The sequence below is a fragment of the Typopeltis vanoorti genome, chromosome 6, assembly GCF_054136105.1.
Source record: "Typopeltis vanoorti isolate ZY-2024b chromosome 6, IOZ_Tvanoo_1.0, whole genome shotgun sequence".
NCBI lineage: Eukaryota > Metazoa > Arthropoda > Arachnida > Uropygi > Thelyphonidae > Typopeltis > Typopeltis vanoorti.
In genome coordinates, this window is record NC_143554.1 from 100029060 (window position 1) to 100045081 (window position 16022).

Sequence of the window (16022 nt, forward strand, 5' to 3'; positions counted from 1 at the left end):
TCAAATGTTTTACTTCTGGCCCAGCTCTCAGATCCATAAGTTAAAACTGGTTTGAACACTATCTTGCATACAGCTAATGCATTTCATCTTATACATTAAATATGTACATGTGTGTGTGTGTGTGGGGGGTAAATGTTTACACAATTCAAAACATTTTCTAAGTTCAAAGCTGATCGTTTTTGGTTTCTTGAACTTTGAAGTAACTAGGAATCATTGAGGTTTACAATTTTTTGGACAACATATCTGATGATTAGAGGATAATGGGAAAGAAATACATTGTGATGCTTTTAATCATCTCCCACCTCTTAACTAAGTAGGAGTTCTTCAAAATTGTGCCAAAGCAGCTAAAGTCATCAAGTGAGCCTGTTATGTCTGTTAACTTCATGTTTTCTTGTTGAATTACCTGTTTAGCGGTAAAAGGACTTGCCTTCACAAAAACAAACTCCTGCTAACTTCATATGAAATCAACTAAATTCTTGAAATCCTAAAAAGGAAGTAAACTTAGGTTTTTTTTTTTTTGAACCAAAAAGGCAATATGCTGTTCTTGTGGCTGCAATACAAAGGTGGTCTTTGCTTAGTTCTGTTACCACTATTTATAATTTGGAATGCCTTTATTAAATCACCTTCAGCCAGCAACAGTAATGTGCAGACCTGCTAATACTCTGCATGGAAAATTTTTACATGACTTGACACCTGCGTAGAAAAGAAATGACTAAGTTTGCTGGCAGCACACCCACACAGCATTAGCTTAGAGAGAACATTGCTCTCAAACAAACATAATAACATCAGTAGAAAGAACAAAAGAAACATTCATCAGGAATGCATTTATCTATCAAAAAAGAATAAATACATCTATAAGTGATTGACTGCTGAGTGCTATGCATCTATTGTAGCAATCTACATAAGTAATGCGATAAATGTGAAACAGAACGGATACAATCTACAACCATCAGATAGATTTGCGAGGAACAGTTTTTTTTTTTTTTTTTTAGTTCAGTTTCTTGACTTAGCGAAAGCATAGTTCATTATATTATGGAGAATTATTCTTTTGGGCAATCAGATATGAGCTACCCATTCATAACCAAGAAATGGTTTGCTCATACCTTACTGGTTCAAAAGAATGATTCTCCACAATAAAATGAACTATCTCATTGTGTAAGCTTCTGTGGAGAACAGGACATTTTAAGAACTATTTTTAATGGTATAAAACCACAAAGATGTCAAATAGAAAATGTTTTATTTCAATCAGTTTCGTGAAATACTTTGTTTCACTTCATCAGGAAATTAACATGAATAAACTAAAAACTAGAAAGCAAGTAATAACAGTTAACATCTATAAAAGAAAAAAAAATATTTTAAAACATTTAAACAATGGAAAGCATGAATCTGCTATTACACTGGATGTGGCTGCTGGTTTGTGGATTGTTGTATACTACTGGGCGATACCAGTCGTATGGTGATTAAGGAAGTGTGTTGTGATGGATTAAGGAAGAACAGACTTGATGTAAAAATCATCTCGTTTTTTTCTGTTACACTATAGAGAATGCTTCATCATTTCATCTGATTCTTTGAATGCTTTTGAGTGAAAATGATAATCAATGTGGAGCATTTCAGTTTGTTGCAATTTTACTTGGTGTTTTGTTTCTGTTGCATATGCTGCCAGCACCGATTTGTTTCTTCTTTCATTCGCAACATTCTTGAAGTGTTCTGAATGGCATATCTCACCAGCTCTGCCAGTCTGTCCTTTGTAGTATAGACCACAATTACAACTGATTTTGCAGACACCTGGTTTTTTTTTTAAGTGGTGGACATGGAGGTTTAGGAGGTTTTAGGCATTCAGATTTTGTTGATTTGGTAGAAGGCAACTTTTATGTTTTGTTGCTAATCTTGCTATTTTATCTGTGACTGACTATATATATAGAAGAATCATTTTGTATTCTTCATTTTTTTGTTCTGATTGTTTTGAAAGTTGAAATAGACTATTTTGACTAATGCTCTGTTATGGCTATTTTTTAGAAAGACAGAATTAAGATACTGTAGCTCTTGATTTATTTTATCTATGTTGGTGGAATTTTGTAGGCTTTATAATTTATCTATCATATAAGGAACAACTTTTGTAAGCTTTATAATCTATCAATAAAGAACAGATCATGCCTATTTTTTGCACTGGGGGGGGGGGGGGTGATGAGAAGTTGCATGTAGGTAATGTGTTAGCTGGTTTCCTGTAGTCTGATAAGTCGAGTGCATTTTGTTCTGATATCTCAACTAATGCATCCAAATACAATAAAGACCCATTTCTTTCTAATTCAACTGTGAATTTAGAGGATGCTTTATTTCAGCTGATTCTTTGAATGCTCTTGAGTAAAAATACAGTATAGTTCTTAAAATGAACTATATTCACTAGGTCATACAGCATAATTCATAATTAAAACAGAGCTAAACTCTATTCTCACAAATAAATCTATCTACTGGTTGCAGATTGCATCTATTCTCTTTCTCATATGTTGAGAAGAAATAACATAAGCAATGAGAAAATAAGTAAACATTCAGTTACCTTGAGCCACACTGCTGCACACATTCAAAACTACCTTGAGGACCATCTGCTTCCACATTAGATAAACTGAAACCAAATGATTGCTTATTGTTTGGGCTAGAATATCTTGGAAAAGTAATTACCTAGAAAAAATAACAGAATGTTAGTATATATATATATATATATGCATTAATATAGGAAGTGAAAAGCAGAATGATGGCAATTCCCAAAGACTGAAAAGAAAATAGTAATCATTAATGAATTACTGCATTATATAAACTGATATTATGTAAACTTTATAAGTTATACAATGTTTATCCAAAAAAAGTATGCATAATAACATAAGAAAAAAGAGTGGTAAAGTGAAGGCAAATCAAAAAATCTTAAATGTCTGACTTATTTTAACAGTAAGAAGGATAATAAATTACTAAGGCACAATTAACGTGAAATCATTAGCCTCTATATACTATTGTTGGATTCTGATTATATAGAGATTGAAGTAATTATTATTTGTTTCAGAATCCAACATGATCTTCCATCACATAAGCAAAACTTGTAAATATTATTTAATGTAAATCACTTATTTTACAATTAAATATTCATATAACTACCTTAATTTTGTCTAATATTAAATTAATTATTCAAAGATATATGTATTAATAATGAAAATACTGTATTAAATATTAAGTTATTTTATTTATTACTATGCTAATATTATAGAATTTGTACTTGATAATTTTAACTGCGTATTAATTGAAATGTAAATATTCTCTATTTATTTCTGTTATAGAAGTTTAGAGTTATGCAATAGCTCAATTTTATTATATTTTATTTGTTGTCATGGAGATGCATGAAGAAGCGAGCGCGAGTGGAACAGAGCGTGAGCTAGGACAAGGATAATAAAAAAAATTATATAGAGGTAACAAAGAGGGAGTTGGAACGGAAATTTTAAAGGAAAGGAAGCAAGGGTATAAACTAGAGAGGTGGAAGTATATGAACAGTTCTCAAGGGCAGAAATTAAAAGGGATAATATTTATAAGCGAGCAAAGACGAAGTGAATCTTATAGTTAGCTGAAGGTGAAGTCGGCAGTAATAATAAAAGGAATTTAATGCCGCAATCGGATAATATAAAGAAACTGGACGTTCAGTGAAGAATTCTGATTAAATCCAGTTAGTCTAGAATTGCGACTTAATTCTAAATTGCCCTAAGGAGAACTGCACAGTGTTTAATTGTATAATGAGTGGTAACAAGGATAATTAAAGTACCCTACAGTTGATATCTAGAGTTGTGAAGTGTGATTAATAGTGTTTTAGTTATAACTGTGGAGAAGTTTTATAAATGTGTTCTTAAGTATAATAAATATATTTTGAAAGTTATTCACAACGTATTGATGTACTAGGAACTGTTTCTGGTAAGGACTGTCATATTGATTTATTTCAATGCATGAAGAATTGAATGCTAGTTACGCTATGTCTAGCATAACTTAACTGTGGAAATTCTTTGAGATTGAGAACTGAAAATAAAAATTGTTTGAAAGATATTTGCAGCAATCAGTGCCTGCGGTGTTCTGTAAGCGTAAAGCATAGCTGAGAATTGTGTGGAAACCTTTTAGATAGGAAGTTCTATTATATATAATTAAGTGTAGGAACTTTGTGTCTGAAAAAAAACTGAGAAAGTGTATGTGAAAGTTTGGAAGATTGAATTAATGTGATTGACTTGACCTAATGTTTAACTTGGTCCTATTATTTGAAATTAGAAGTAGAATTTATGTGTGTAATATATAGCTTATATTAAATGTTTTATTTTGTTAATCTAATTATTGTGTTTGCCTGAATTCCTTTTTATTGCACCATTCATAAAAATATTCGAATCTTGCGGGAATTCCAAGTGGAAAACAAATACTTCGGCCAGAATGAATGAGGAGACTGCTAGCTAACTATCTGTGAATTGATCCTGCTATTTTATATAGACTAATCTAAGGATAGAGTGGCGCAGTATAATAGAAATTTCTCTACCTTAGATTGGTGACCAATTCACAATTAGTTGTTTTATTTTAAGAAAGTGACTTATAACAAGATGGCGGATTCGAACGTTGTAAAAGAGAACGTCACGACACTATATAAGTAGCCTAGTCAAGAAGAATACTTCACACACTTTGTTTGCTTATGATTGGATAAAGGATTAAACAAGAATATACTTTCTTAAAAGTTGATTTAAAAATAAATTACATCTGACAAATTATCTTGTTTTCATCCTATATTACCAAAGTACTATGAATGTCATTGTTTACACATGAATTATCTTTATGACTAGGCTATTTATATATAAAAGCAGTTGACTAAATTGCTATAGTACCTAGCACCTTATATAGATATTTCACATGCAAAAATTTACTCAAATTCTGCTGTTTGTTCATGATTGAGTAACAGTTGTGTGTATCCCATATTATATACCAGGACAATTTGAAGTTAAGTGAAATGACTCTATATACAAACAGCCTTGTTGTGACAATATTTCAAGTATACTTTTATTTGTTCATAGTTGAGTAAATTAGGATGAAAACAAGAATATGGGCACAAACATTTACTGAAGAAGGTATATACACTGCTCTTTGGGAAAAATAATTTTAGGTAATGATATAATGCAACAGGACATTCCAGCATAAAATTACAGTATGGGTAGAATGCTGTTAGTGAAGTATAAATATATATATAAAGGGATGGAGGGGATCCTATTGCTTGCCATTTATGAGGATGAGACTCTCTTCCAAATCTTAGCAACAGAGAGAGGCTTTGGGTAGCGTAGAAGTAATTCGGTACCTTCTCTTTAAATAACCACTCAAACCTAAACCAGCACAGATGTAAAAAGCATGTATTGGACCAGAGGATATTTATAGTCAGTGTCCACTCCATGATGAGCAAGGCCTGATTTTTTAGGTTTATTGTTTTGATATATGAATGGTCTTCTTGTAGCCATTTTTCAACAGAATGTTGTTTGTTCAAAGTATGAGTAGAGACACTTACACTGAAGCTGGTAAACACAAAGGGAGAGATGAGACTATTTATCTTTAATGGATGATAACCTACAGGAGTTTTTGTTGACAGGGAAAAATGTAGGAACTAAATTTTATCTCTTCTGGATCTTAGCAATCATCTCAGAGATGCCTGCAGTGTATGGAATATAGACTCGCTAGACAGATTCACAGTTGAGAATGGGATTTTGGGTGTCCAATATGCGTCTCAACTTCCACGAGGCAAGGCTATTCTATAGTATGATGCATTGGATTGTGCTAAATTCTTGTTGGAATTGGAACAGATGTGCTCTTTTGAGCAAAGATTTGAAGATGCCTACTTTTTGAGATGGATGATGTGCTGAATCTTGTTGTGTGTAGCAGCCTGTGAAGATAAGTTAATAGTGAGCAGATGCAGCAAGTATTTCAAAATGGATAAGGGAAAGGATGATGTCCAGGAAGGCTAATTTTCTATCCTTTTTTTTTTCACGGTGAAGTTAATGTGTGACTGATTTTGGTTAAAAAAGGCAGGCAGATATATTTCTGAGTCTCACCAGACATACTGTACCCAATAGGAAGGTTGGGGTTGTATTGAAGAGAATGGGGATTTCTCAAGATGCTCTAAGTAGAAATTGGTAAGTGCATGTAACAAGGGACTTCCCAAAGCAGTTGTTCAATCTATTTGAAGAATTGGTTTCTGAAGATGAAATAGGCTGAGTGCACGACAAAGTCGACTATGTCTGGAGAGACCTCCTCTGATAACAGTTGGAGTGTGTGTCAGTCAGAGGTACACTGGTAAATAACAAATGGATATCAAATCTGACCATGAGGTCTGTAGACCTAAGGGTTAGGGTTTTTATTTCTGTCAGAAATTCTGACAACTTTTTCACAAAGGCTTGTGTGTGGTCAGTACAGGAGCTTAAAAGAAGACCAAGGAATTTCGCTAAGCAAGAGGTGGGGACACCTTTGCAGTCTACTATGAGTGAGTGAGTGGAACTCCTTCCTTATGGATTTTTGGCCTACCAAAAATCCATAAGGAAGTAGAACCCCCAAAAATGTGGGGTTCTACCAAAATGGGTTTTCAAATTTTTTTAATGTGTCTTTATCCCAACTGGTCGTTTTGTTAAATAAAGTATTAAGTTTGTTGATTCAGTTATCAGTAGGGTTCTGAGTAATCTCCTGGTAAGTGGACTGATTTTGTAATAGAAGAGAAATTTTACTGTTGTACTTGGTGTCCATGACTGCTACATCTTTACCTCTGTCTGCTTTGGTTATGGTGAGCTGGTTGTTGTCTCAATTTTTGCAAAAAAATTATTTCAAAAAGCATTTGGAAATGTAGTATAATCAGATTATAAGGTCAAGGAATGAGTGATTAGGTGAGTCCACTTTCTCAAAGGGGTAGCCAAATCCTAGCTATGCTCTTGCTCAGCTTCTCAAGCACCGCTAAGTCATTACTCAAGTATTCCAGATGTGAAATGTATTTTCTTCCTAGCTGGAGAAAATATGAACTAGATCTACTAGGTAGTAGATGACCTTCACTGCCCAGTGAAATACCATGACCTTGCTTAATGGGGAGGAGGAGGTTCGCTCAAGTGGCTGTTACCATATTTGGTCTTCCGAGCAGGGATTCTGTTTTCTGCAACTCTCCCACCAATCTTTCAATATGAATTGTGGATGATACCCTTCAATGGCATGGCAAACATTGTAGAAATCTGAATCCAATATCTCCTGTATTCTAGGGGAGAGCAATAAATCAGTTCCATAGGCTGGCTGCCAGTTGGTGTACAGAATCAAACTAGATAACATGCTTTGGTGTCTTTTCATGATCATTTGGTGCATAATCTTGCTACCATCTGTGCTGCTAAGTCATGTCTGAATCGAGACTGTGTAATAGTGTATGAAGAACACTGTGAAGGCCACATTATGGCATGGAGAACAGATGTTCTCTGTATAGGCCGCATGTCTAAGAGTTTATCTTCTCTTACTGTATGTTCACATCTTTTTCTTTTCACCTTTGTAATACCAGCATGAAAGTAAACTTAAATGTAGTGTTACTGCAGTTAAATTAAACAACAAACCTCTGTCAAAAATACCCTCCCTCAAAAATGTAAAAACTAAAAAAAAACTTACAAAAAAAAATAATATTTCTTCTACACTCATGGTACAAACACCAACATAAATGATGTGCATTAGCACCTGTAGACATCCAAACCTTATCTGTTTTTGACTGAATCCTAAATATTTGAAACAACAAAACAACCAAAGCCTATGTTAACTATCCAAACTACAGACTGTATGATTCCTTTCAGCAAAAGGGTGACACTTGTTCTTGTGTAATCCGATAGTCCTTGCCAGAGGATGTCTAATCTTGAATAACCTCTTGTTTTGAATTTCTGTAGCTTAAGATATCCCTGATTGGCTATATTTGCACACTAGGCAAGTTTCAGATTAGAGCTTCACATTATTACAAGGATCTACAGAAATATAATACCTAAACTTTACATGGTAGAGGGGACCCATCTTAAAAGTTATAGCTTTGGGAAAACAGCAACCACAGACTTGCCCTGTTTCCCTGTCTCATTCATCTGCTGTCTCTGCTATTCCCCAAATCCTGAAAATCATTCTGAACCATGAAGCTTGTTACTATACAATCCAAATTCCATAACAGCAAAATCATCTTCCTTTTGTTGTTCCTTCCTTTGTGATGTTAATGGCCACAAAGAGTTTATCTCTCTCTCTCCCCAACTAGGCCTTCTGACAATTCTCTTGACTAATCGAACACTCTGGATCTTTTTTCTTAACCAGTTCTCTTTCTGGGTACACTGCTGAAGCAACTAATCCTCTAGGCAACAGATCACACTCTCATCCAAGTTTAATGTCTTGTGAAATGTCCTCCCCTCAGCAATGCCAACTGTGACCTTTTACTCCTTTCCATGCTCAGACTAACGTTTCCATTCTTCAGATCCAGATTCTTATTGTGTCTTGTTACAGAAATGTAATCTATGTTGGAATAGAGATTTTCATTCCTTACTTTGCATTATGGGATATTAAGGCAATTACTGTGAAGTCATTATCCTCTATATACAAGTATCCTAGTCATGAAGTTACTTTGTTTGCATATGAAGGATAAATGGTACCTGGATAAAGGATTAAACAATATAATTTCTTGGCAAGTTTAATTTAATTTATAACCAAGTGAAAAAATGTCCTACAACTAGCTCTAATCCAGAGTATTTTAATAATGAGGTGTTACACCTTTATCTACTTTTGTATAGGAAATATATAACTTCTGCATTACTTTAAACTTACATATCCATCAAAAACCCAGACCGATTTCTACCAATATACAGGTCGAAATCGGTCTGGGTAATGATCCTTCCAATAATGCATAGCATTATACATATCCAAAAGGATTTGTGGTTTGCATTATGGAATACTAAGACAATTAATGTGAAGTCATTAGCCTCTATATACAAGTAGCCTAGTCACGAAGATACTTCACGTGCAAACTTTGTTTGCTTACACTTGGGTAAAGGATTAAACATGAATATAATTTTTTTGCAAATTTAATTCAATGTCAGGTTAAAGAACTATCAGAGAAAATTGCAAGCCTTCTTTGCCAGACTGACCTAAAATTTTCTTTGTCCAGTTCTTAAATTAAACTCCTTCTTAGTCTTTATGAAAGACAAATATCCTCCTCTTTTATCCAGGAGTTTAGAGAATCCCTTGTTCATGCACCGTTTGTTATTATGAGCAGACAGGTTGTTTTGCTCAGATTCATTTAGAGGAATATTAAGAGTATATTTTATTAATCAAAAATCTGATGTCTAGTTTAGACAGTCATGCCTAATCCACCAGGCATGGAATTCGTTGGAAAGAAAAATAAAATCCTACACAAAAGTAATTTTCTTCTTGAAAGATTATATAAAGAAATTGTGAAGCACACATTCACTGTCCAAATCTCAAAAACGATTGCCTTAAACTTTCTCAATTTTCAGAAGTCATCATAAGTAACATTCCTTGTTCCTGTGTTTCATAAAAATATAATTATTTAAATTTATTTCTCTGAATTCTAATAGTTGTTGATGAAGCTATTCTCTTGCAGCTGCAATTTAAGTGTTGTTCTTATGATGTCTGTCTCTAGTCAACTGTAATGACAATGGCTAAGAAAACAAACTGAAAATTCTACAAATATTAAGTATTTTCCCTAATGTAAGTCTCATGCTGTTATTGTACAATAATTTTATCCTTATAACGTAAAATCTCGATAGCTTAAAAATACCAAAGCACTTTACATTGATTTTATTTTATTTTATTTTTTTTTTTACAGAGGTCAAGTCCCATGAGAATGTTGTAAAAATAACTTCTTTGTCTCTGTGTATTTTGTACTAGATATTTTTTTTAATAACCCTTTGGAAGATAACTATATATACTCCTTTAATAAGAATATTTGCTGCCAGAGCTGTATGTAATAGATCTATAAATGGGGCATAAGAAAGGTTGTTTATGAAATTTTGTATGTGAAAGGCTTACAAGCTCTGCACGTAAACACCTCCAAAGTGAGTCAGAAAGGTTCAAACAACTTTCTGATGGTCGGCAACTTACAATCAAAAGAAAGCGAAGGAGAATAGAAAGCGGGCCGAACTTGAAAGAAGATGAAAGAATCATGCCGGTTTCTTTGGGGGGGTTACAAACTTCATGCGAGGAAGGCATAATAAAAAGAGACTGAGCCAAGCATAGGAAGCTTCCGGGTTCGAGACAACTTCTAGGCCAGAGAGAGGGTTTCCAGAGGCTGCAGATGGAGCTTCCCGCTTCCAGCAGTTGCCAGAGAAGGACTCCCGGTTCCAGTCCAGGCCAGAGAAAGAGAGAGGACTTCCAGATGTTGCTGAAGAAGGAAAGGCACTTCCAGTCATCGCCAGAGAGAAGGAACAGATTTGGGAGTCCATAAGAGAGTCACAGTTGGCGGCAGTCATTTAGGCATTTTCAGTGAGCCAAAGCAGAGGAGAAAAGGCGATGTAAATTACCCGAAGCAGTTTCGCTCGGCAGTTTTTCTTTTCGTCGTGGGAGAACAACCTTTTGCCGGAGCTGTATGTATGTATGAGTACCGTAGGCAGTCCACAGCCCACTAGTTTCCGATGAGATACCACTGAAGCCAAATTTCCTGAAGGAAGCGCGATATACGAGATGGAAAAATTGCCATAGAACTTTTAGTGAAAGACTTTTGACTGAATGTGCGATACAGAGTCTTTGTAAGTTACACACTTTTGTATATTCCCTCTTATAGTTGTTATAGAAGGACGTTTAAGATTTTTGTTTAATAGTGATAAAAAGTGTCCTTAAGAGAGTCAATTGGCATGTTGGAAGTTGATATCAAATTTGTAAAAATAACTCTAGCCTCTTTGCAAGTAAACTAGGAGTTTAATAAATGAAATTTGTAAGCAGAGAGTTAATAGGTTTTTGAGTTGAAAAGATTAAATAATGTTGAAGTAAAAAGGTTCTAATTTGCGCTAAAGAATTTTTATAGATGGATAGAGAAAACAATTTCCCTATTGTTTAATTCATGTATATTTCATAGTAATGTAAATAAAACGTGTTTCGATTTTTTTTTGTTAAAGGAGTGCTGCCTGATTGTTTATTTTTACAACTGCACTGTTCCTAAATAAATCGGACTTGTGAGCAGGAAACTAAGTGAGATAGCCGAAGCATAAAGTTAAGTAAAAGAATAGACCATGACTGTTTGTGTAAATTTTTATTGAAAGAATTTGTGTTAGAGAGAGAAATCTGCCAGCCGTATTATTGAGTTTTATGCTAATTAAATGATATTAGTGCCACAGTCTAAATTAAATAAATTTTCTAGTATCTTAGGCATAAGACTCGTAGTGCGAAGGGTAGATAAATTTAGTACGTAATAACATAAGCAAGAAAGATTCAGAGAGAGAAAGTGCGCACAGCTAAATTAGAATAACGGCATATAAAGAATTAGCTAATAAAAATAACAGTATATAAGGTATAGAGAAAAAATAAAGACACTTAAAATAAAGAGAAATTAACAGCATATGATTACAATGGTAATCATATGTACAGCAGCGACAGGATAAAATCCACAATAGTTAAAATAAGTAATAGTGGATTGGAACAGTTTTGGAAATAAAGAACAGGCAAATATATAGAAACTATGTGTGTGTGTGTGTGTGTGTGTGTGTGTTTAGTGTAAGAAATTTTTTTTCAGTACAATGAATGAAAACAGCGGTAACTCGAAAGCCAGTAGTACTAACAAGATGGGGGATGTAAAATTTTTTAGAACTGTAAATCCTCACCTCATCATCCCCCAATTCTCTGGAGAGGACCACGATGATGTGTTGTCTTTCTTCAGGTTTGTAGAAGAGCTAAGGAATGTCGGAAACTGGTTGGACTTTCAGCTTCTAATAATACTTAGGAATAAACTGATTGGAAGAGTCAATAATTTTTTGTATTCCTCTCCCATCTTGAGAAACACTTTGGAATACAATAAATTCAAGGATACCCTAATATCTCAGTTTTCCAAAGTTAAAAGTGTGGGTCCAAACCTGTGGAGGCTCCAAAAGAAGAAAGAATCCATCACTGATTATTACAACAGGCTGCTCACCTTAGCTAATAGCATGAGCATGTCCAGTGATGAAAAGAGTCACTTTGATTGGGCTGTCTTCAACCAGTTCAGGTTAAGAGTTAGAGAAGAATATAAAGAGACAGCATATAAAAGGAAGATAAATAATTTAGAAGACTGCTATCAGGCCATAAAAGAAAAAGAAGAAAGGCTAGGTGATCTGCATCCCGAATCTTTTGCCAGCCAGATACATTACTGAACCTCTCTTGATCTGACACAACATTACTGAAGTGTCAGATCAAGAGAAGGGTTAAGAAAGAGAAAATCCAGGGAATTCTAAAGAAAAAAGTAGAGACAAACTGAAGGGAGAGAAAGAGGTAAATAAGGCCATAGAAATAAATAACATAGACCACAACAGATTGAATGTTGCAGAGTCTATTAATATGGAGGAAGTATGCACTTTAATTAGACAAGAAGCTGAATGGCTACAACAGCCTATTATGAACAGTCTTGAAGCTGTACTGAAGCAGCTGTGGGCAGTAACTGAAGGAACCTCTGAATCAACTATACCTCAATCAGAGAGGACAAATGGAATGAAAGACAGGAGGGAACCTCCCAGATGTTTTAGTTGTAATAAGATTGGGCACATAGCTTGCAACTGTTTTAAAAATAAAAGACTCTCGAACAGAAATATGAGTCAAATTTTGGGCAAAGATGAACACCCACGGAAGTCTAAAATGATCAGAGGGGAAAGTACAAGGATCGTATTGTGACGTATTATTAGATACTGGTTCCCACGTCTCAATCATAAGTGAAGATTTTTTTCTAAGAATAAAATCCAAGATAGGGAGAGGCATTACTAAGCTAAAGCAACCAATCGGATTAGCCAGACTTTCATCTTCTGTGTTTCATATAACCAAAAAAGTTAGGATAAAAATTTACTTGCCAGAATTTAATTTGTGTATTTGGCAAGAGTTGTTAGTCCTTCCCAGGACACCTCACACAAGAGCACAGATTATCCTAGGAACTAACTTTATAGAGAAATACAGGTTCTCATGCGACTTCTCTAGAAATAAAATATGCCTAATGGGTAGAAAACAGTCTGGTAAAAGGACCGTAAATTTAAAAATAGAGTTGAGAAACCTTGTGAAGAGAGAAAGCAGAATGAAAGAAATGTCAGGCAGACTGAATGAAATGTCTCGAAATAATCAAACTGATCCTTCAATAGCTTCTACATCTGAAAGTAACAGTCAATCTGAGACTTACCTCATCTCAAGTGTAAAATTAGTTAATGATCAGAGCGTAAAGAAAAAGGAATTAAGGGAGGATAATCAAAAGGTAGTAGAAGTAAACGTTACAGAGAGAAGCAGTAATAAAAATCACTGCCCAGGCAACAGGAGAAATAGAAAGAGAGCAAGAGGTCGGAAGGAAATTAGACGCCCGAGGGATAATAACAAACATAAGTCACAGCATCAGTCGTGCCAAGAAGAGCCCACAGGCCAGGTTGACGATGTTTCCTGCTCAAATTTCGATGACAAAACAGAGTATTGACTAACCCAGAGAACGCATGAGACATGATACAGAGACAGATTAAAGAAAAATTTTTCGTAGCTTAAAAATTTTTCATGAATGGGTGGGCCTTTGTAAAATCTCGATGTAGCTTAAAAATACCAAAGCACTTTACATTGATTTTTTACAGAGGTCAAGTCCCATGAGAATGTTGTAAAAATAACTTGTTTGTCCCTGTATATTTTGTACTAGATAGTTTTGCACAGAAGTTTTTCTTTTCACCGTGGAAAAATATTCTTTTGCCAGAGCTGATTGAGTATCGCAGTCGACAGCCCACTATTTTCCCGATGAGATATTACTGAAGCCAGACATTCATGAGGAAGCTCAAGATAAAAGAAATATCTGAGATAAAAGAAATGCCATAGTGAAAGACTTTTGACTGAATGCACGATGCAGAGTTTTTTGTAAGTTCAAACCTTTTGCATATTCCCTCTCATAGTAGGTTATAGAAAGACTTTTAAGAAATTGTTCAATAGTAGTAAGAAATGTCGTTAAGAGAATTGACTGGCATATTGGAAGTTGATATAAAAAGATAACTTAACAGAGAGTTAGCTAACCTCTTTGCAAGTAAACTAGAAGTTTAATAAGTTGAATATGTAAGCAGAGAGTAAATAGGTTTTTGAGTTAAAGAATTTAATTAATGTTGGAGTAAAAAGTTCTAATTTGTGCTGAAGAATTTTTATAGATGGATAGAGAAAGCAATCTTCCTATTGTTTAATTCATGCATATTTCATAGTAATGTAAATAAAATGTGTTTTGATTTTTTTGTTAAAGGAGTGCTGCCTGATTGTTTATTTTTACAACTGCACTGTTCCTAAATAAATCGGACTTGTGAGCGGGAAACTAAGTGAGATAGCCGAAGCGTAAAGTTAAGTAAAAGAATAGACCACGACTGTTTGTGCAAAGTTTTATTGAAGGAATTTGTGTTTATGTGAATTTGTGGAATTTAGAGAGAGAAATCTGCCAGCCGTATTATTGAGTTTTATGCTAATTAAATGATATTAGTGCCGCAGTCTAAATTAAATAAATTTTCTAGTATCTTAGGCACAAGACTCGTAGTGCGAAGGGTAGATAAACATAGCATACGTAATAATATAAGCAAGAAAGATTCAGAGAGAGAAAGAGCGCGCACAGCTGAATTAGAATAACGGCATATAAAGATATAGATAATATAAAGTATAGAGCAAAAGACATTACAAGTAATAAATAAATAATAACATATTATTACAATGCGCAGTAGCTACAGGATAGAAACCAGTTTTACAATAACATTATATCAGTATAATATATTTTATCATTATAAGCAGTAGTCCACAAACTGCTGAATTACAACTTAAATAAGTTGCAAGTCAGCAATTAACTTTGAAGGAAGTACAGAAAGATAGTTTAATGTTAAATCAGGTGTGAGATAGGTGCACATTATTCTCAGCTCTTAACTTTATGCAAATGATGTCATACCCTTAAATAAACCAAGTGTAAGTCCTCAGGGAATTGAATAACTGCTGTAACAAATACAGTATGAATATTAGCAATAAAAAAGGCAAAGGCAATTAAAAAATAGTAAGGAATATTGAAAATGTAAATGCATTCCAAACAGAGAACCTATAGAACAAGTAAAACATTTAAGCTATTTTGACAATTTTGTGAAGATATGCATATTAGGAAGGAATCTCCATCATCCAGAACAATTATTATTCTATTATAAAATATGAATAAATTACTAACTCACAATCTCCTTTTAATAAACCTATGTTCTGCTTCGGATTCTTATCCACTTAATCTTGAAATTCAGTTCTAATCAGTTTCTCCAGAATAGTTTTAAAACTTTAAAATTTGATCTCTCTATCCTTATAAAATAATACAATCTTATTTTCCACTACTATGGGTCAGTTCTTTTAAAATCTGGATTAAAGGTGAAGTCAACTGTTTTTCACATTCTTTTAAGACAAGCAATATCTGAATCAGTGGTTCTGTACAGTTAACCCTCACTATATCAACCACTGCTATAACATGCTCACTCACTGTAATTATTGACAACTCCAAACCACAGCCCTTAGGTACAATGCTATGCTATGTTAAAAGAAATTCACTATAGCAAACTGTTCCAGTGGTGTCTACAAGTATACTACAGTGAAAGCAGAAAACTTGTGGAGCTTCCAGAGACAGTTGCTATAGTGAATTTCTTTTATCACAGCATTAGACTTAAGGACTGTGGGTGAAACTTGTTACAATGAGTGTTTTTACAGTAGTTTGTTATAGTGAGTGAGTTTGATATAGCAATAAAGTAAGTTGTTATACAAATTTGCTATGATGAAATTAGACTTTA

At 34.1% G+C, this 16022-nt stretch overlaps 1 protein-coding gene across 1 annotated transcript in view; it reads right to left on the reverse strand.

The window, feature by feature from the left end:
• The window catches only part of Su(Tpl) (Suppressor of Triplolethal), a 236481-nt gene that overhangs the window by 182835 nt on the left and 37624 nt on the right, over positions 1-16022 (reverse strand). Inside the window, exon 3 of the mRNA XM_090394333.1 lies at positions 2555-2676. Coding sequence (XP_090250459.1) covers positions 2555-2676 — 122 coding nt within the window. The remainder of the gene's footprint in view (positions 1-2554; positions 2677-16022) is intronic.